This window comes from Hippocampus guttulatus, chromosome 13 (assembly GCF_054856545.1).
Source record: "Hippocampus guttulatus isolate MCC_2025c chromosome 13, RoL_Hgut_1.0, whole genome shotgun sequence".
Classification (NCBI taxonomy): Eukaryota; Metazoa; Chordata; class Actinopteri; order Syngnathiformes; family Syngnathidae; genus Hippocampus; species Hippocampus guttulatus.
Window position 1 is genome coordinate 15,592,933 of NC_141273.1, and position 20,177 is coordinate 15,613,109.

The following is a 20,177-nucleotide window of genomic DNA, read 5'->3' on the forward strand; positions in this document are numbered from 1 at the left end:
TTGGGGGAGGGAGAGGCGGGGGAATTATTTCAGGGGTGCACCAAAATGGGCTGGAAACGTCCATGGTTGATTGAGGCAGCAGGTTTTTGTTCTTGAACTCTGGGAATTTTCTAGTCTATATTGTGATGTATTATTAAAAAAAGAAAAGGAAAAACAGCGGCACACATGATCAGCAAGTATAGGAACAAATTTATTTCAGTGTTTAAAACAGATAACCTTGTCAATATGTTTCTTTAGAAGGCGGCGAAAAATGATCATACATCATGTTTGAATGAGGATCAGGCAACAGTGGTTGAGAAAAACAAAACAAACGCATGAAAAGACATTAAAAAAATATGGCAAAGAGTTATGTAAATCGATAACCAGCCAACTGCAGCCAAAAAGGCTTTCAGTCAATACACCCAAAGCCCCTTCACTTGCAAAAAACAGCACATGCAATAATTATTATTACAGTTTCTTATTTTGAACACACAAACAGCAGATTATCCTTTAAAATGTTCTTATAGAATATAATCTTTACTCACTTAATCATCTATCCTTCTTAGTCTCTGGTGCTTTATCGTTTAAAAAGAGAATGTGGGTGGGGGTGAGTGGGGTGAGGTGCACAGGGGCGGGGGGTATCTCCGGTTGGCAGTGGTGTGTTGGCACTTTGCGAGCCTGGCGTGCTCATACAACATATATCTATATCTCTACAGATAGATAGAGATAAATATAGATACATACATCCATACACAAACACACACGTGCGCATACACACCCCTTACACACACACCACTCTACGAGCCTTGAAGAGGAAGCGAGGATGGGAAGTGGTCTTAAAATCATACTCAACGATAGTGTTCTGGTCATTTCTGAAAATACAAAGTAACAAGAGCATCAAGGCAACAAATAAAAGAATAGTTGTCATTTTAGTGAGGAAAATAAACACATCAAGTGAACAAATTGAAGTGTCATGCAAACACTGTCCCTCTTTTCAGATCATACATGGTTTATATATATATATATATATATATAGATATTATATATCTATATATATATATACAGTATATTATAAAAAAAATTAAATGTGCCAAATAGTACTCCACTGTGCAACACAAACTACAAAAAAAAAGGCTGTCAGTCAATTTTTACACCCCACACGCAATTAAGATATTTTGTGCACTTAACATTGGCACCTTGGCTCAAGCAGAAGCTGGCGACGCATTTAGTGTGAAACAAAACAAATGGCAGTCTTTTTGGCAATTAAAAAAAACCCAAGTAAACGTATTTGTAATTGCTTTATTTTAACGTACCATCTGCACAAAAATGGGATTGCCACCTCTTCAGTGCTTTGTGAAGCGGATTTTTTTTTTGTACTCTTTCTGTAACTTTCTCTTGGGGAGTGGGGGGTAGCTCAGGGTATGTCGTTCATATTTCTGTAAACTATTTTTAAGGTTATGTTTAAAAAATAAACCCCGGATATATTTACCTTTTCATATAAGCAGTTATAAACATTTTTTGGGCAGGTTTCAAATACTCGGTTGTTGGGTATTTTGGCGGCAAGACTCGCTGGATTACTGCGCAAACGTCACGATCAATGGAAAACACTTTTTAAGCCAAGGGAAAGAAATGTAATACAGAAAACCTACTTAAAACTCTCATTTTATTTTCTTTAAACTTTACCACACAACAGGTGGGTACTCCCTCCTCACAGCCTACATTTTTTTTCCCTTAACATGTCGGCGATTGGTTGGCGACCTGCGCACATCACGGCAGCCTTTGGTTCCATGTAGTTTATATCAAACATTGAAGAGCAATCGCTAGTGGGAACTCCACAAACCACCTATAATGAACCGCTTTTTATTTTTTCACGCTAGTTGTTATAAATTGCACCTAATTGTTACAGTTATAAGTGCATGGGTGTGGAACCATATGAGAGTCCTTCAGGGGACATAGGTGAAAAATAAATTGCCTTTTATCAACATTTGGATGTTTAATTAAAGAAATAAAATTCAGAAATTCATGGTGGGCAACATGAAATGCTCCATTGGGCCGTATATGGTCCACGAACTGCACTTTGCACAGTCCTCGAACATAAGGTTTAAGTGACGACAAGAGGCCAATAAAGTTTGTTTACGGTGGTGCGTTCAAGGCCCTTGGAGTGTGTGTGTGTGAGGGAGGGGTGGTGGGGGGGGGGGAGGCAGAGCTTAAGAGGATTTCCCTCCATTGTATTTCAAATGTGTGGATAAACAGAATTTTAAAAAATCATCAAAAGCTAAATAATAAAACAATAAGATCATAATTGTTAATTAATAAACTACAAAACGTATGACAAGCAGTGAGTTGAATACGTAGATAATTTCCCAACATTAGTCGACCAGACAAAAATACTTCAGTTGTGTTTAACGGACACATTTTAAGTGTTGTAGCCCACACAGCTTCTCGTTGGCAATTGGCTGACAGGCAAATACATATTGCAGCTGTCGTGTTTTTTTTTTTTTTGTTTCGTTTTTGTGTGTAATAGATAGATCTACCGCATGAGATTCTAGTCGTGGCTAACACCGCAGAAGACCAGACCATTCTTACTCAAGAACAGGGGTGTGTAGAAAAGAAAAAGGGGCAGGTCGGGGGGGGGAGTCACGTTTCTGTTTCTGCATGTACTGTGGTAGCCCTTCATGACAATGAGGGATTAATAAATCACCTGAAAAAGTTCATCAGTACTTCATTGGCACCAGCAAAGCAAGCCTGATAAAATGCAACAAAACACAGAGCTAACCAATCCAAAACACCGTTTGAAATGTAATTTTGTTTTTTTTAGGTAGGTAAGCATTACAGCGCTGTCTCAAAATGTATATATAACCTAAAGCAAACACACTTTTCACCCCCTCAACTAAATTAAACATGAGGGCTTCTTAGAAAATGGTAAATGACAACAAATGGAAATCGTCCTCGAAAAGAAAGTAGATGCTGAAAAGTCCTTGTAATACCACATATTCCTTTTTTTTTTTTTTTTAAACAGCAGTTCAGACACAGGTAGGGCTCTGTCGTAGGAAAACCAAAAAGAAAGCCTAATAACACGGACAAAAAGGCAGTCGAAATTATCAACACCTTCAAATCTGGTCCATAAATTAGATAAATAAAAAAATTACCGGTACTCTTAAAATCATCACGTATTTATATGACTGCTAATTGACCACTCAGCTCTGTCACGTCTCCTTTTAGAATCAACAAAAGCCATTATCACAGTATCAATACTATTTATAGAGGAACCCCCCCCAAAATAACTTTATGCTAACCTTTTTGTTTTTTTTTCTGTCGTCATTTTTATGCCAAAGATGGTGTACCACAGAGCATTTTTGTACATGGCTGGTGTGTATATGTATTTACAAACAAATATACACATACAACACACTTAATTGCAGAGGTCAAGGAAGGTTCGTCATTCCGCCCCCCCAACACACACACACCAGTCAACAACAGCAAACCATCGCTTTTTTTTGTTTCGTTTTTAAAACAAAGTGACTATTCAGTAAGAAGAAAAAAAAATCAAACAAAAGTAAACAGAAGGACATCCTGATATATAATAACGAGTGAGCAATAGCGTTAGGCAGCGTCTGATTGGACGGCATGGCGTGAAAGGGCGGGTGGGGGGGAAAATCGATGGACACGTCTGGTTGATGGCTGTGGGGGGGTACAAAAAAGAAAAAAGAAAAAAGTAGGTCACGATTGTCCCTGTAAATCCAGGAAGAGGGAAGCTGTGCATTCTAAAATTAAATTCACCCCCCCCAAAAAAAAATCTCAATTAAAAAAAAAAGATGATTTACTTTAAGTTGAAATTTGCTAAATTGTAGTAGTGACAGATTCTGTGAAAAACGGTTGAAAAGCCAGCAGCAATCAACCAGATTTGGACCCATTTTTTTGCCCCTCTCACATTGTTTGTCTTAAATGTCTGTCCATATACCAGGGGTGTCAAACATCGGGACCAACAAGCGGTCGGTCCGCTAGAGCGTTTCAATACGGCCTTCCAGGATGAATTGGAAAGTAAAAAACAAAACAAAACCAAAAAATGGTGGTGGGCATTGAGGAGGGGGGGGGGGGGGGGTGATTATGCTCATGTAGAAAATGACCTGACAATAATTCCCAGATCGTCATAACTTGATTTCATTTTAAAGTGCAATACAATTTTGTTCCAAATAAAGGTGACTTAAAAGTTTTGTGCCTTTTATGAAAATCATTGGGATCAGAGATTTTTTTTTTTCATAAGGAATCTGGCCTTACTTTTAATTATGTTACGACTTTGCTGGTCTGGCCCCCTTTGACATCAAATTAGGCTGTAAGGCCCCGCTGAATTACAATGTGTTTGACACCCCTGACATATAATAATATACTGTATATTTACACTGTTAAGAGGTTCTGTTGTTTTTTGCCCCTTATCCCCCGCAATGGCACTTCTCACACACTGGTGGGTACATTCATCGATGTGGAGGTGGAGACAAAATCCCGTTGTGGAGCGTTCGTCCCCCGGCGTCCCTTCCGGTCACTGTTTCAAGAGTCGGATGTGCCAGGCCCGTCGAGGCAGCGGTTTCTCTGACACAAGCTGCCCAGAAAAAGCAGGAAGATGCGCGAGGAAAGGGAAGGGGTTTCCTTTTTGCTGTCGTTTTGATTTGCAGGGGATCTTTGAATGTGCCAGACAAAAAAGGGGAGTGTGTGTGTGTGTGTGTGTGTTGCATTAAAAGTCGAGCGCACTCGAAAAAGGAGGTTGTGCAAAAGGATAGTGAAGTGGGCTTGAGAGTTGGGGACGGAGGGGGGCTCACACCAGGTTGTACTCTTTGAGATTGAGCTGTAGGATGGTGTCCTTGACGGCGGCAAACACAAAGCGGATGTTCTCAGTGTCCGTGGCGCACGTGAAGTGGGAGTAGATGATCTTGTCGCTGTCGGGGTTTAAGTCCACAAACATCTTGAGGATGAACTCCCGCGCCGCCTGCGCGTCCCTCTGCGGGCCTGGAGGAGGGCACGCAAGGACAGTCGGGCTGAATGGTTTTGAAAATAAATATTTTCGTGTATTCCTCTTGACAACCATTAAAAAAAATCTTTTTTACAATACATAATATCAGATTTATTATACGTGAATGTTTTGGTTTTCCAGGTGAGGCTTCTGGTAAGACAACAGCAAATGAAGCAATAAAAGTGAACTCATCAAACACTTTGACTTGGCAGTCTTTTAAGAGGTCACTGCGACCACTTCTGCTTTTGGGCGCATCGTTACAGCGGACATTCTTCGTGGATTTCTACAATAAAGCGGTTGTTCATCGACCATCGCACGTCCTCGTTTGAAAATTTCATACGAGGAGACGTTTGTAACTCGAGGTACCGCTGTATTGAATAGGCCAGTTTTGTCAAATTCCCAACCTTACCGTCAAACTCCGGGAAGTAGTCCACCAAGTGCGAGTAGGAGATCTTCTCCTCTAACAGGTCCTTCTTGTTCAGGAAGAGGATGACAGAGGAATTTTGGAACCACGGGTAGGTAATGATCGTCCTGAACAGAGCTTTACTCTCTTCCATACGGTTCTGACGGGCAAAAAAAACCAAAACAAAAACAACATTGTCGTCGTTTACGATCAACCACTGTGTTGTCTAAATCTGAAGGAACACGAGTTTTGGGAAGGGTGCGAGCACTGACCTCGTTGTCGGACTCCACCAGGACCTGGTCGTACTCGCTCAGCGCCACCAGGAACATGATGGAAGTGACGTTCTCAAAGCAGTGGATCCACTTCCTCCTTTCTGACCGCTGACCACCCACGTCCACCATCCTACAGGATGGCAGCGAGGGCATGCAAGTGAGTTGTCACGAGGGTAAAAAAAACAAAACAAAAAAAAACCATGCATGTTCAATTGGGGTGTGACGGTACGTGAAATTCACGTTCTGATATTTTTGGTATGTTTAGAAACTTTAAGCGCGCGTTGGAGGTACAGGGGTCCCCACGCCGCAATATCTGGGCATTAAAAAAAAAAGTAACGGTACAAGGAATATAATAAATAATTTAAGCAAATTTACCAATCAACAGAGAAGAAAAAAATGGACTTGGCTTACAACACGTAGACGAGTCTAACAAATGAGTTACAAGGCAACGGAGAGCTCGAAGACGAACATTTAGCACTGGTTGCACTCGTGCGGCCAACTTTTTTTCTTTGGTGCACGAGTACAAAAGTTACAGCAGGTGCACCTAAATTTTCCACTGCATCGGATTCAAAACCGCAGTTTCATTGGTTTACTTTTTTTTTTTAAACAAATTTGTCTGCGAAATGACTAACTGACAATGTGATCATCATAAAGTTCTTGATTTGGAGCACCATTTCATAAGAGAGGCAAAAGTGTCAGTCCGGGTTTGGACTTTTGAATAAATCGAGCCTTAAATGAACATTCAAGAAGTTGTCACTTGTTCTGAGCAAGTTATTTTCAGTCTATATTTGATCACTCACCCAGATCTGTCCCAAAAACATATTTTCTAGAAAGATTAATTTGCCCAAATTATATGATGATGAAGCATCTTAAATGAAGTATCAAGTTTTTTTTTCTAAGAGCAAATTTGTTAAGTTTACTTCACAGCCTGGATTGACATAAACTACGATGCTTGGAACACCAAAACCGAAAAATTTTGATTCCAATGAGCCTTTTTCTGATTTGCATTTTGTTCCTTTACCCAATCCGTGACCTGAAAACAAAGGTGCGGAACCGAACCGTGAGTTTTTTACCACGTACCGTTACACCTCAAATGTTCACCGATCGGTGACTGAAATGAAGTATCCCGGAACGACTTCAAGAAGATATTTGTTTGATTTCAGCAGGGTTTGAATCCATCCGATCAGACTGGTGTGTTGCGGGTGCCGCACAGGAAAAGCCGCTTTCCAGACAAAGTGCGTTTTGTTCACCCTTGACAAAACCTTACGAACACACGATGGATTCAAGCCCTTTTGAAGCAGAGGGAGCAGAGATCTTGAGAGAGTTGCGCGCCATGTGAGCGAGCGAGTCATGCAAGCCGCCACCAAAGCATCGCACTTGGAAGGCGGCGCGCTATACGTTTAAAATGGATGCCGCTCATTTGGGTGAAGATTTTCCCGCAAGGCATCCATTTCGTTACCCACTTCTTGCAAAATGTCAACGTCCGCAGTGACACGCGCGCTTTCCTGAAAGGTGAGCGCAATTTTTTTTTTCTCCCATCGAGGTGACTAAACACGCCACGTGGAGAATCCTCTTGAAAAGAGAGAAGGAAAATTGGGTCAAGGGCAGAAACGATGATACGTGGCTGGGAAAACGAATGTTGATAGCAAGCAAAGTGGCCTAGTAAAGAAAAAAAAACTTTAATGTTATATCAGCTTGTAGCAGACGTGTGCACATTTTCAGCATTACGTCTCTGATCCACTGGTGAAAAGACACTTTGATCCTCTCCTCTTTCATCTAGAACTGCTTCAGACAACAAAGTGTATGCAGAAAAGTGGTGAAGATTGCACAACGGTCTGTGTCCTATGTGTTGTGTTGTGTTATTTTGACTTCAAAATGGCGCCGCGTGAGTGGCTGCCTTTCCAGCAGCTCCTATATTTTGTTGTTCTACTTCTTCCTTTCATAACTTTGCTGCTGTGAATCGGGAATTTCTCCATTGCGAGACTAATAAAGGTTTTCTTATCTTATCTTATGCACTATGTGCGATTTCGCTATGGTACGCATTCGCTAGTCATCTTAACCCGAGTCTGCGTCTTTGGTCCTTGCAGTGATCACACTGAACTGCACCTCAGTCAACTTGCTAGCCGACGCGGAGTGCTAGTTTCACATTTGAACAACGTAGCGCTCTACTGTTTGTCTTGACTGATCCCAGTTTGTTAAGTTTGAACCCTGTGATCAAGCGGTCTGCTTTCAGGTTGTTTGGTGCGCACCGAGGCCCGGGTGATAGCGTTGACGTTTTGCCAAACATGCTATCGTCCAGCTTGTTTGGTGCGTTCCAGGGTTCGGGTGACAGCAGTCACACTTAAGCAAGTGAATGCACCGGTATTTTGGATCAAACTAAATTTGAGTGTGATTTTGTACCTTTTGTAAAGAGCGGGGGGGGGGGGGGGATTTGCACTAGCCGTGTTTTAATGATAGACAATTGCTCTTACTTTCACCGGAGAAGCGTATGAACCACGAATCCCTTTTTTACTTCTTCTGAGGAAGCGCATTTTATTGAAGGGCACGTAGACAATCGGGTGTACTTTTAAATCTCTCGGCTGCGGCAGAGCCATTCAAGAACAGCTCAGTGATTTGAAACACTGATTAATTGATGCGCCTTATCCTCGAGAGGTTTCAGCTTTCCAGAGCTGTTCCCCTTGTTGAGGTCACCTGTCAATCTTTAGGGAGTTTCGAGTCCCAGTTTCATTAAGTCTTCATTTGAAAAGTCATTCACGTGAATCCTTCGCACCTATTTCGCGCCCTTGTCAAGCGGCGCCAACCGAGCGACTAATTATGCAAACAGATGCACAGGTTCGAGACCGGCAGTAGCTGCGTCTCTGCTCGGGTCGACGACGCAAGGCCGCCCCCTGGTGCTGGCCCAGTCCACTGCGGTCCGCTGAGACCTGGGGCCATTATAGGCCCTGCAGGACCCACCGGCCCAAAAATAGCGCGTCCCTCCAATGCGGAGAGGACGACCTGGTTTCTTATGCCAGCCATAAAGGAAAAGAGGCGACGAGGAGGCGACCCAGTTACGAGGATCGGGCACCGGAATGTAGAACTTTGTGTTCGCTTTCGGATATTGTTCAGTAGTAGAGAGCAGAGGATAAGAGAGTAGGGGAGGGGAGGAGTTATATGAAGTTATGGTTTATTGGGGGAACGAGGTAATGGTACATTAAAAAGGAAAAATCAAACCACGTGAGCCTGCCGAGGCATCTTTCTACCTGAAAATGATGCTCTGCAAGTCGAAGGGGTACTCTATGATGCCCGTGGTGGGAATGCGCACCCTGAGCACATCCTGCTGAGTGGGAAGATAGCTGGGATCTGCAATGCGATCCAGATCGGAAAGATAGCTACAAGGCAAGCCCGGGCACAGAAGAAAAACAGACAGACAGACACACATACACAAAAGAAAGACAGGAAACAGTTACATAAAGCGTGACAGGCAATTAGAGCAACCTGCTGCCAAGTGTGGAAGTGTGGCTAGATCCAGTCATGGAAGAAAAAAAAAGAAAAAGGGCAACACTCAGATAAAAACGGGGGGGGGGGGGGGGGGTTAGGGTCACTGCTCCACCAAGACTGTTTCCATGATACGTTTCAAAGACATGAACTTTGATAGCCTCAAACTTCAGCGACCGAGTAAGGCGGGGTACACAAATCCCGACAATCGCGCCAAATTTGAACATTTTCCCTCCCGTGGGATCAAATTCAGCAAAGGCGCGTTTGTCCGATGTCTAAGAAAGTTTATCTAAGTGATTATCGTGCGGTGTAGAAGAGTGATTATCCTGAGGTGTGGGGAATTTGAGGTGAGTTTGAAATATCCTGAGCAATTATATCCCGTGGACTAGAGTGCAATGCGCTAAGATTAGTTATGACAAAAAAGTGATCTGAGCAATTGTCCTGTGGTGTGTGGGGCATTATGAATAATTTTGGTTTGTGTTTTCATTTTCTAATCAGATCCTGTGTGATCACATTTTCCTGGATGGTGTCTTAAAAGTGATTCCAACAACTCTTCTTTCGCGATTATCCTGTGGTCAACACCGAGTTGAGTTGAGCCACTGACTCCACGTTTGCGACGTGAAACGGGACCATAGCCAATCAGGAAGCTGGCGGCCGATTGCGGTTGTAGAACACGTCGCACGTGTCAGTCACTCCAAAAACATGACAAGGAGACGAGTTTGCAAGCCAAATTTTGTTATGCATTGAGCTAACCGTTAGCCTAGCTTCTCCTACGACTACAACTTTCTGGGGTGATCAAAACTTTGACCACATCCCTGAAAAACAGTTAGAACACAAAACAAAAACCCCAAAAATGATTGTGTACCCCACTTTAGTTGACCATCTTTCAGCTCTCATCTTTGAACTTTGGGAATTCTGTTGCTGGCAGTGATGGTGGCGTCAATGACAAAAAGTAAGAGGAAAGTCCGCACTTGGAAGCTGATAAAGAAGGTTTGGACAACTCAAGTCAAGTCAAGGATGGCAGGAGGATTCTTTGACTTTGACGCGGTTGCAAGCCCTCTTCATCACGTATGAGGTGGTTGCCCATCTCAAGCAAGTGTGCAGCCTTCAGTTTCAGTCCTGGGGGCCGGAACCTCAACACAACTAAACACAAATCACTGATGTCTGGTCGAGCTAAACAACTTTTGGCCCTCTGGCTGTTTTCAGGGCAGGCTTGTGCCATGTAAACCCCCCCCCCCCCCCCCCCCCGCAATTGTGGCCATGACAATGTTTAGCTTCCATCCATGAGTGGATTTGTGCCAGAGTGGCGATTACGCTGCAGGCCTGGTATCACGTCAGGGGTACCTGAAGATGACATTCTCCAGATCAAAGGGGTACTCTATAATGCCCGTGGTGGGAACACGGACCCTGAGCACGTCCTGCTGGGTGGGGACGTAGCCGTCGGCAGTCACGCGATCTAAATCGCTAAGGTAACTGGAGATATACATGTGGATATACATATGGCAAACACGAATGGCATGACACAATCTTCTCGTTCTTGGGCCCAGTGATTCCCAACCGGTGTGCGATGAAACATTCGTAGACTGCGAGGGATCGCGGCTGTGCTCTGGGAAATGACCCACTTTCATGGAAAATTATTTCTTGACTATAAATGTGTCTATAAGATTGTCATTTCTTTGCCAGAGACATACGGTGACAGAATGAATAACCTACGTCGCCACCTGTTGTCACATATACAACGATTTCAAGTGGAGAGAGCAAATTAGTGAGTAAATTGAGAAAAGCTCAAGCTGTCATTTTTGTGCGGGTGCACTTTTTGATCGGCTCAAATGTGTGCCGTGGTTCGATAAAGGTTGGGAAACACTGCTTCGTACGAGCTGCATGCAAGCGGATATAAAATCTGTAATACATCACGTCTACAGCCAGGGGGCACTAAAAAGTGCACCGTAGAGACCAGGGTTGGATGTGGCTCTTGAAAGAGAAAACTAGCTAAAACGTCAACAAGATAATAGTGAAAAAAGTAAATCATAATAAACAGCAGCCGTATTTCCTTAAACACAGAAATGTCCCACATATTCACTTTTTTTTACCCCCAGTTGAACCTCTCCCCAACTATTGTCGACCTTCTGTTCAACGTTCCGCGTTTACGTTGCCACTCCATTACGTTCACATTTCAAAGTCCCAAATTCACATCATTCATTTTCCATTTGCCGATTTTCCATACAACGAACACCTTTATAAGATAAACTTCATTATAACAACCAGATTCCCCCCCCCCCCCCACAAAATTGTGAAAAGGCCTTCGTTACAACGAACCCTGGGGAGCTAATTGCCGCCGCGACCTTGCTTATGAACAAAATACACAGCGCAAGATTCCCCTTAGCAACGCTACAGATCGGAAGTACATTGTTGTACTTCCGAAAGAAAATTTTAAACGGCAGTTTTAAAATTGTATGGTAAGGACATGAAATAGAGTTTCTGAGGCTATCTAAACTCTGTTACGAACCAAAACGGCCGCAAAGTAAACATCTTAACAGATGGATGAAAGCGGGCGAGTCTCGCCACAGTGTTCAAAATGACTTGACGTTATGCGGATACTCCGTCTTTAATGGCGGTTAGCAATTCCGGTAGACCGTAAACTGTCGCTCGGTTGGACTAAAGTGGGAAAGTCTGACGACATTTGCGCAGCATTAAAGATCATCATAGGTGATGCGGATACTCTGTTTTCAATGTCAATCAGCAGTTCTGTCGAAATCGTTCCACGGTGTTGTTTGTGTGCTTCAATGTTTATGATTCGACAGAATTTCGTGACTTTTCTGTTCTGACGCTTCTGCGTCCGTATTTGCCATTTTACTGTTGAAATTTAAAGAAACCCCCCCCCCCAAAAAACATTTGTACAAATAGTCGACGGTAACAAAAGACCTCATCGCCTGTACATTCACACACATGCAAACAAAATGTCTTCCCCCGCCGTTTACACCAAAACAACCAGCCTGCTCTGGGGCAACCTACTATTTCGTGGAATCGGACAGCTGGTACTCTCGGCGGCGATCGTAGGCCTCCTGGATCCCCGGGTCGGACCACAAGCATTTGATTGCTGCGATGTAGGGCTGGTCAAAGCCGTTGATCTTTTCAATGTCCACTTCTTTCACCAGCATGGCGTTCGACTACATAGACCGGCGAGATAACAGGGAGAAAGATTGGTTGCGACTCCATTGACCACATCAAAGGAAATGGATATTTCGCTGACGACGTTTTCTCCCGTTGCCGGGATTTGGTGTCACGCTTCTTACCCGATTCTGTTCATATTTGTAAGGGATCTTTAGGTTCTCCGTGGCCCGGATCATGGCCTGCATGGAGGTGAAGATGTTTTGGTAAACCAGTCGGATGAAGCCTCTCTTGTCTTCGTCGGAGTAACCGGCGCCGTGGATGATCCTCATTTGCTTGATGAAAGTGCTCTTGCCGCTTTCTCCCGTGCCTGGTACGGACGGACACAAAGCAGGATGTATTTCACTGCGTGAAGTCTACGTGGTCAAAGACAACATAGAGACCAAAAAGCCTCGTCAAGAATTTTCCTCCGTGTTTGAATATAAGACACTTAGGCCATATGCTCTGACTTGAATATTTGATGACGAAGCCTTACTATATATGCGCCACTATTCACGGGGATTTATTTTGTTGACAAGTCCTCATTTCCACTGCCGGCACTTGAGCCGGCAAGAGAGTGTGACACCAGACCCTGGCGTCGCGTCGATTGTGTAATTGTAAAAAGATTCATTAGTGACAGCCCTATTGACAATCAATTTAGGGTCAGACCGATTAATTGGGCGGCCATTTGTGGCCCTTCAAACATCGGTCAAAATAATCGACCAAATGGCCCTACAATCAATTATTCAACCTCAATCAAAAAATATATATATATATTTTTGGAATTTGCCATTTGGTACAACATCAGCTGAATCGTTACATTACAAAATGGCTCTTTCAAGATTCCAAATTGGTTGATTTAATTGGTTGCAACCACTCATAACTGACTCATTCGCTTTTTTGGGCTGCTTGAAAAGTGAGTGCACTAGAATGATTTCTAAGGAGGAGGAGGAGGATGCGCTAATTTAATGACGTTAATTAATCTGGCCTACATTTCAACTTCGAGGCTGAACTGCCTGCGCCGACGGGTGACAGCGGGGGACCTTAGCATTCCTTTAGCACCCCTCATCGTAAGCCAGAGGGAGGATAGGAAGATGGCAACAAGAGTAAAAGGTTCATTTTCAACAGAATACGGCAAACCAGAGCATCTGGGTTCTTTTTTTTGGGAGGAGGGGGGGGGGCAGGGCATCCTCCAGCCATGATGACATTGCAACCTTAACGAGTGAATCAAAGAGTGCTCCAGCAGATGCATAATATCTGCAAAAACACACTCATCTCAGCACCACCTACATTCAAGGTTTTTGAAAAGCAGCCATATTTCTGTTACCACGGCAACCCTTCTTACTGTCTCCCCCCCCCCCCCCCGTCATTGCCATTTTTCTTTCTTTTCTGATCGGCCCCTTTACTTTCCTCTCTTTCATAGCAGACAGTAAATATGACGGCGAAGAGCCTCAAGCTCACTCGGTGCTCTCCGGCTCATATTGCGAAGGGGCCAACTTTCGGCTTGACAGAAACATTTGCAAGGAGGCCAGTTCACTAAATGAAAATTCACGACTCGACGGGGGTTGACTGTAACGTTTCAATGCACTTTGAAAAGGATACCGGTACTTTTTCTTTTTTAATCCATTTTTTTTTTTTTTTTTTAGAAACTTGCACTTCATCTCTTTTAAACGTGAGCATTTTTAAAATACATTTTCAGACACAAACACCGCACAGTAAACAACCTTCACGATTTATGGAGCCACTAAGACCGGTAAAACAAAGTGGGACGAGGGCTCTTGTCCTGGCGGTGAATGAAAGCTGCTTCCAGTCTGATTTACTTCTCGTGACCCCCCCACATCACAAGATCTCGCTGCACTGTCCCTCTTTCACCAGCCGACACACTAGTATCCTCTGTCTCCCAGATCCACGCCGATATATGCCTCAACAATTTTGAATATTTACGTTTTTAGTGTGAAAGAGAAAAAAAGAAACCACTTTACTTCTTTTTTTTAAACATACGTACACAGACAAATGTTGGTTTTGATCTGTTCTGGGATCTTGCCCTGATGCTTGCTACGCTAAGCTAAGCTCTACACTTTCCACATCCTTTTGAAATCCCCCCCCCCCACCACCACCAAAAAACCCTTTGTTTTCACTGAACCCATCGTAATACGGTTATCGTATCATGATTGAGCTAACTGGGGGGGGAGAAAAAAAATTATAGATGTATCGCACAGCCCTCATACAGATTCCGAGGAAAATGAACCGGGGGCACAAGGACGATTCCATTTGTTGCCTTTGCAACCCGGCGAAAAATAATTGTAGAGCAATAACGAGACCTCTGTTAACATATAAAACGTATGTGGTCCACCTCCCTGCATGGAGATACTTCATGCATCAGAGGTGACATTTTAAAATAGAAAAAAAATCGATGTTCAGTCAGGTTGATTTAACTGTGGCGGTTAAAATCGTGATTACGTCGAAGGTTGCGGGGCCCTATCTTGGCCATACCGATTTTATCGTATCCGCATTTGCTTCATTTACCGGTGTTTGTGGGAGGCCGATGGACAACATTTGTTGATTTCCCAACTGTTAGGTTGCGACCCCAACACCGCGGTCCTGACATTTCTGAATGGAAGCAGTAACAAAAAAGATGAAGAGACCCCGGCGGAAACGGCACTGAAAGGCGAAGCGTGGCAGCTGGTGGTAGTTAGCTAAGCATGAATACGTCGTCGCCCCGAAGAAACTGGCAAGCTTACGTTCCCCACGTCCTGCCACGGGACATCAACAGTATGTGGGACACTCGCCAAGTAGCCTCAATCACCCCAAACCTCCAGAGATCCAGCCGTGCCCCCGTTTATGACTATGTGTGCATGCCGGTGACGATCTTAAATAACGAACAACAGACTTTGTCAAAATGTCTTACTAACCTGTTTGACATTAAAGGGGCACGCAACCTAAAACCTCCAAACTTTGCTATTAGGGCTGCAGCTATCACATATTTTGGTTTGGTTTCAGCAAATTCAGCGGGCACGCCCACACCGTTTCAGAGCGGGGACAAAGGCTTTTTTTTTTGGGTACCCTTTTGATGTGTCACTTTGTATGCTTGCCGATTTGCTTGAATCATTCAAATTTGGCAGGGTTCTCTCTTCTCCGTGGCATGTCAGGCCCTTTATAATGCTCTCTAAATGTGTTAACTACACCTTGGCTCACACACACACACGCACACAGAGGAGCAGAGCTGAAAGATCCTTATTGCCATATATGTTCAAGAAAAAGATGGCTTGGCATCAGACGGGGAGGTCATCGCGAAACATCTTGAAGCTAACCCGTCAACCTCCTTCCGCGGGCTCTTCCTTGAACAAGGACTGAAGACGATCTAATCGATACCAATCACCAATGCAATCAAGACAGCACTAATCAGACCTCCGTTGACTAACGTGAGACATTAAGAAAAAAAAAAAAAAAAAAAAGAAAGACTCCGGACTTGTGTGTGTGCTGGAGCTGTTTGTGTAGCCAGGCCAAAGCTTTGAGCTTAAAACTTTTTTTTTGGTTGTTTTGACCAAGTACAGGCAAACCAGTGGTGTGTGCAAGCAGGAAGCGGACTGTATGACCTGATATGGTGACCGCCGGCAGCCAGATTGTGGGCACACTGCAGCAGAAACCCGGGCACGGTGATTTTCATTTATTTAAAAAAAAAAGTGGCTAAAGTGGCTCGCTCATTCACCCCTCTTTGGATACGCCTGCAAGACTTCAAAGAATAAGCATGCAAATTTTAGCGCCATGATTTGTTTTTCTTTGATGTGTTTGAAAAGAGCGACGAAAAGTTCGAGGTAAATGTTACCAGTTACTCCCATCAGTTTCCTCTTAAAAAGATGAAACACATGCTCTGGAGGATTTAATTCTGCAAATGGACTTGGGCAATCGAAATAAAATGCACTTTTAGGCACTGATGAGGTTCTTTTTAAGTTTTGGCAGCGTCTTTTTGGGTCATTTGTTGCTACTTGTTCAGCGATGCCAACCTCCATCATCATCATCATCATCATCATCTGTCAGCAACATTCTGGATAATTTGTCAGGAACGTTCGCGTCTCAGCCAAAACAAACTCGGGTCACAAGAAAGAAACAAAAAAGGATTTTTTTTTCTATCAAAATTTTCAAGTGACAAAATATTGACGGCTTTTTTTTTTTTCTATTTCAGTTTTGATTTAGTCACTACTTTGTCTTGGCACTACATTGCTAAAAATAAAATCATGTAGTGGCAGTTATATTTCCGTAATGACACGTTACAAGACAAATTATGTTCTCGCTCAGGTTTTTGTGTTGGTTACCCCTCCTCTGAGGGGCTGTTGGGCAACCGCAAGGTCAACATGAAGGTAGATGCACAGGGGGAGATTCCTTCATTGCGGACTCCGGGTCGTCACACCGTTGCCTCAAAGTGGATTGTGGCCGATCAAAATTCCGCCCGCGCCCTCTGAATGTTACTTGTCAAAATTGTAGCTCATTCGCCACCGTGGGGGCAATGATTATTGACTTTTAGAGGAGTGGCTAGGTGCCATGTTAGCCACGCTAGCTGGCCAGCTGCAGCCGGGAGCCGAAGGACCTGCCTGTACGAAATACAGAATTGACAAGCTGCAATAATATCGGAAAACAATCATCGCAATTGGCTGGTAGAGTCCAAATCTTGCATCAGCCAATCACAAGCCGCTGTACGTTTTGCTTAGCAATCTCTCTTCTTCCTCGGTGTGTTGCAAGCTTTGTCACTCCTGTGCCTTTATCGATAATGATGCTTATTATATATTTATCGAATTTGCCGCCACCGAGGTGAGATTAGTTGCTTAGAAGGGAAGGATCTGCAGCGCGAGAAGATAATGTTTAGCCGCGCCAGCAAGCAAGCGTAAAGTCGACCTTTGCTGCAGAGCAAGTTAGCACCTAGCATCGACATGCCATTTTTTCCCCCTAACAAGCTCTGAGCTTGTGTTTTACCTTAATAACCAAATTTACAATTTCATATGTACCGTACAAATAGAACAATTAGCGAAGGTTGGGGTAAAAAATATTTGTAGGCGGCCCGTACGGCTCGCCGGGTCCATTCACTAATGAGAGCGAGTGCTCATTCATACTGAACTGAGAGCTCATTTTTCACTCTGTCACCTTGAATTCATTTAGCCGCCTCTCTGAATCGCTGTCACGACTACATGAACATGCAATCAACATTCGAGTTAAGGACAAAATTCCGATTTCCCCCAAAATTCGGAATAACCCATTTACATGTGCGTGACATGGTGCGGACAGAGTTACTCCCACATTTGAATAACCCAATTTAAGTGGTGGCGCACTTACGGCGTGATGCAAATAGACTTTATTTACACTTGTTACTTTTTTTCGCATAGAGACAGAAAATAGCGAGACGCAAGGTCTGAATTTGAGCATTTCTGCGCCAGATCGTTTTGGAGCTGCAAGGTTTCCACAAAACACTAGCTATATGCTAATGTTAGCTGGTTATTTGCATTTGAATTGACCCATCGTTTTAGTTGTCGTTTGAATTGTTAGCTGCCTCATTGCTGTCATTCGACATCTTTAACTGAAGGACTTGAATGGGCTGTAGCCTGGAGCTCTCATTGTTGGAGTGCACTGATGTGACTGTTCATTTATTTCAAGGAAATTATGACATACTTTTAATCGTCGTTGGGCACACACACTTCTTTGCCCGTGTAGGCATTTGTCATTGCTTTTTGACATTTTCTTCGATCTCGGGTAAACCAGAATGCCCAACCCTGTTTCTAAATCTATCTCCAGACTTCAACCCTAAAGAGCATGTGTCACCTAGATAACCTCAATCCAGGTACTATTATGGTGGTGCCAGTCAATCACAGGACACAACCATTGACACCTGTCAATTAAAAATGATCAATTAACCTAAGCATGTACAGTATGTTGGTGCAATAGTTAAGGTTAAGCTGGAGTATTTGAACAGAAGACACGCAGGGAGTCCAGAGCAGAGATTCGAACCCTCAACTTTAGACAGACTTTCTAAAGGTTTGTCCACCGTGCCGCCGCACGTTTAAAAATAAATGAGATTATACAAGAAGGGGGAACCTGGAGAGCAGTAGGTTAAGTGTCGCATCTGATGACAAACCACAGAGGCAAATGGTCATCTGCGAGGGCTCGTAGTCCATAACATCAACGAGCATGCGGTTTGCCTGTTGATGCCAGATGCTTTTATTGAGTAACTTCTACATGGAAATGGAACTGCCCAGTCAAAACATGCATTCACACTAATAACACCGACATGTATCCACATTGTTCTCCTGCACAGTGCCTATTTTTGGGGCGTTTTTTAAGCGGCTAATATCCACTTCAAACCTCAAACATGCATCTTTTGGGGGAGAAATAACACTACTCTCCCCTGGCTCCTAGCTAGCACGTTTGCTAGCATTGGGAAGAAGAAGGCCCTAATGAGGTAAGTTTTCTATTAAAAAAAAAAAAAGAAATCGTAAAAAAAAAAAAAGAGGACACATGACAGCGATTAAACGCGCGGCACTCACCGAGAAGAAGTAATTTCAGCTCCCGCCTGGAATCTCGCTTGTCTCGGCGAAGTTGCTTGTCAATTTCGGCATTGATTCGCTTCGACTCCTTCGCCTCCTCGCTCAGGCAACAAGCCATCATGGACTCCAGAGTCATCCCCTCCGCTGTGTTTAGCCAGTCCCGCTCGGACCCGAAAAAAAAACAGTCAGCGTTTGGCGTTTTCTGGCCACCACCAACACCACCGCCACCTCCAGCGAGGGAAAAAAATCAGCTGCGGTCCGCGCGTGGACGTGGTGCGAGGGGGAGGGTCGCTTGGTGGTGGTCTTGTCGGGACCGGACCGGACCAGGGAAGGAGGAGGAGGGGGGAGGGGAAGAGCAACTCTGGGCCTCGCGACCAAGTTCTCCCCGGTCTTCTGCGGTAGAGAGTCGGGAGAGGATGAGCAGGAGTGCTGGAGGTTTCTCCGCGAGATGCGCAACCCGCCCCTTGTGAATAATGTCAACTCTAACTCCAGGAACGGGAAGACAAGCGGCGGTATCGCCTTCATCCAACAGCCGACAAATCTGGAGCAGATGCTAGCAGGCTAACCACTGGGTAAAATGCCGAACGAACGGCACCGCCGCAACTCGAATGTTGCCCCCCCGCGACGCCTCCCTTTTCTCGGCGAAAAAAGACCGACAAGCGGCTGCCTGCAGTGATTGGGTACCTCGGCGCTTGAAGGGTTTTCGCCGTTATGCTGTAGCGATAGCGTCGCCGATCACCCCAATGCGGTCCATTTTGACGCTAGAATGTGGCATGCGGGTTGTTTTTGCCCGCCCCCTCTGTTTTTCGTTTAAAATGGAGCCCGAAAAGAGGGGGTCTCCGATGTTGGAAAAAGGTGGGCAACGAGTGTGTCCGCCAACCTGATGCATAACAGAGAGGAGAAGTTTGAGTGACAGGAGGAGGGTGTCATGGAGACCAATTGGAAGGGCGAGGTGGGCGGCACCCGAATGAAAGCGCACACGCAGTGCTAAACTACAGGAACGTGCATTTCTTGTGTCAATTATAGTTGTCCTGAGACAAAATGTGAAAACATTAGTTTCACTCTGCAACTATGCAGAATCCTCTCTAAAGCAGGTGGTTGGCAACATTTGGCCCATGGGCCAAACTAGCCCACTCCCAATTGTATCTAGTCCGCAAGATGGTGATGGAAAAAAACGAATAATTAGGGATGTCACAGTATTCACTTGTATTAAAAGTCGCTCCATATTGGTATGGTCTTGTTTCACGACAAAATGAGTCGTCCTCTGCCATGTATGCCCTATACAGGCACCCGATTTGCCTCATAACTCAAGTGACCATGTGATCATGTCAGAAGAAATAGCTATTTATTGGTTGACTGGCCCA

General features: G+C 44.2%; 1 protein-coding gene across 3 annotated transcripts; it reads right to left on the reverse strand.

The window, feature by feature from the left end:
* Positions 1-169: 169 nt before the first annotated feature.
* LOC147196590 (guanine nucleotide-binding protein G(q) subunit alpha-like) lies at positions 170-20,003 on the reverse strand. 3 transcript variants are annotated; one of them, XM_086127115.1, is made up of 8 exons: positions 18,814-20,003; positions 12,430-12,614; positions 12,149-12,303; positions 10,481-10,609; positions 8,902-9,030; positions 5,660-5,789; positions 5,394-5,547; positions 170-4,980 (listed from the first exon to the last, which is right to left on the reverse strand). In XM_086127115.1, the coding sequence occupies exons 1-8, from the start codon at positions 18,947-18,949 to the stop codon at positions 4,790-4,792; spliced, it is 1,209 nt and encodes a 402-aa protein (XP_085983241.1). In that variant the 5' UTR covers positions 18,950-20,003; the 3' UTR covers positions 170-4,789. The 3 variants fall into 3 exon arrangements, with proteins under 3 accessions (XP_085983241.1, XP_085983239.1, XP_085983240.1); XM_086127113.1 differs by lacking the exon at positions 10,481-10,609 and having other exon boundaries at positions 18,814-20,000; XM_086127114.1 differs by lacking the exon at positions 8,902-9,030 and having other exon boundaries at positions 18,814-20,000.
* Between the last annotated feature and the right edge of the window lie 174 nt (positions 20,004-20,177).

Bases quoted from the DNA above. Each gene is read 5' to 3' on its own strand.
- LOC147196590 (XM_086127115.1), bottom strand. From the start codon at position 18,949: ATGACTCTGGAGTCCATGATGGCTTGTTGCCTGAGCGAGGAGGCGAAG. The intron at 9,031-10,480 runs GTACCCCTGACG...CTTGCCTTGTAG, and splicing joins CTGGAGAATGTCATCTTCAG to CTATCTTTCCGATCTGGATC. The intron at 4,981-5,393 runs GTAAGGTTGGGA...GCCCTCCTCCAG, and splicing joins CTACTTCCCGGAGTTTGACG to GCCCGCAGAGGGACGCGCAG.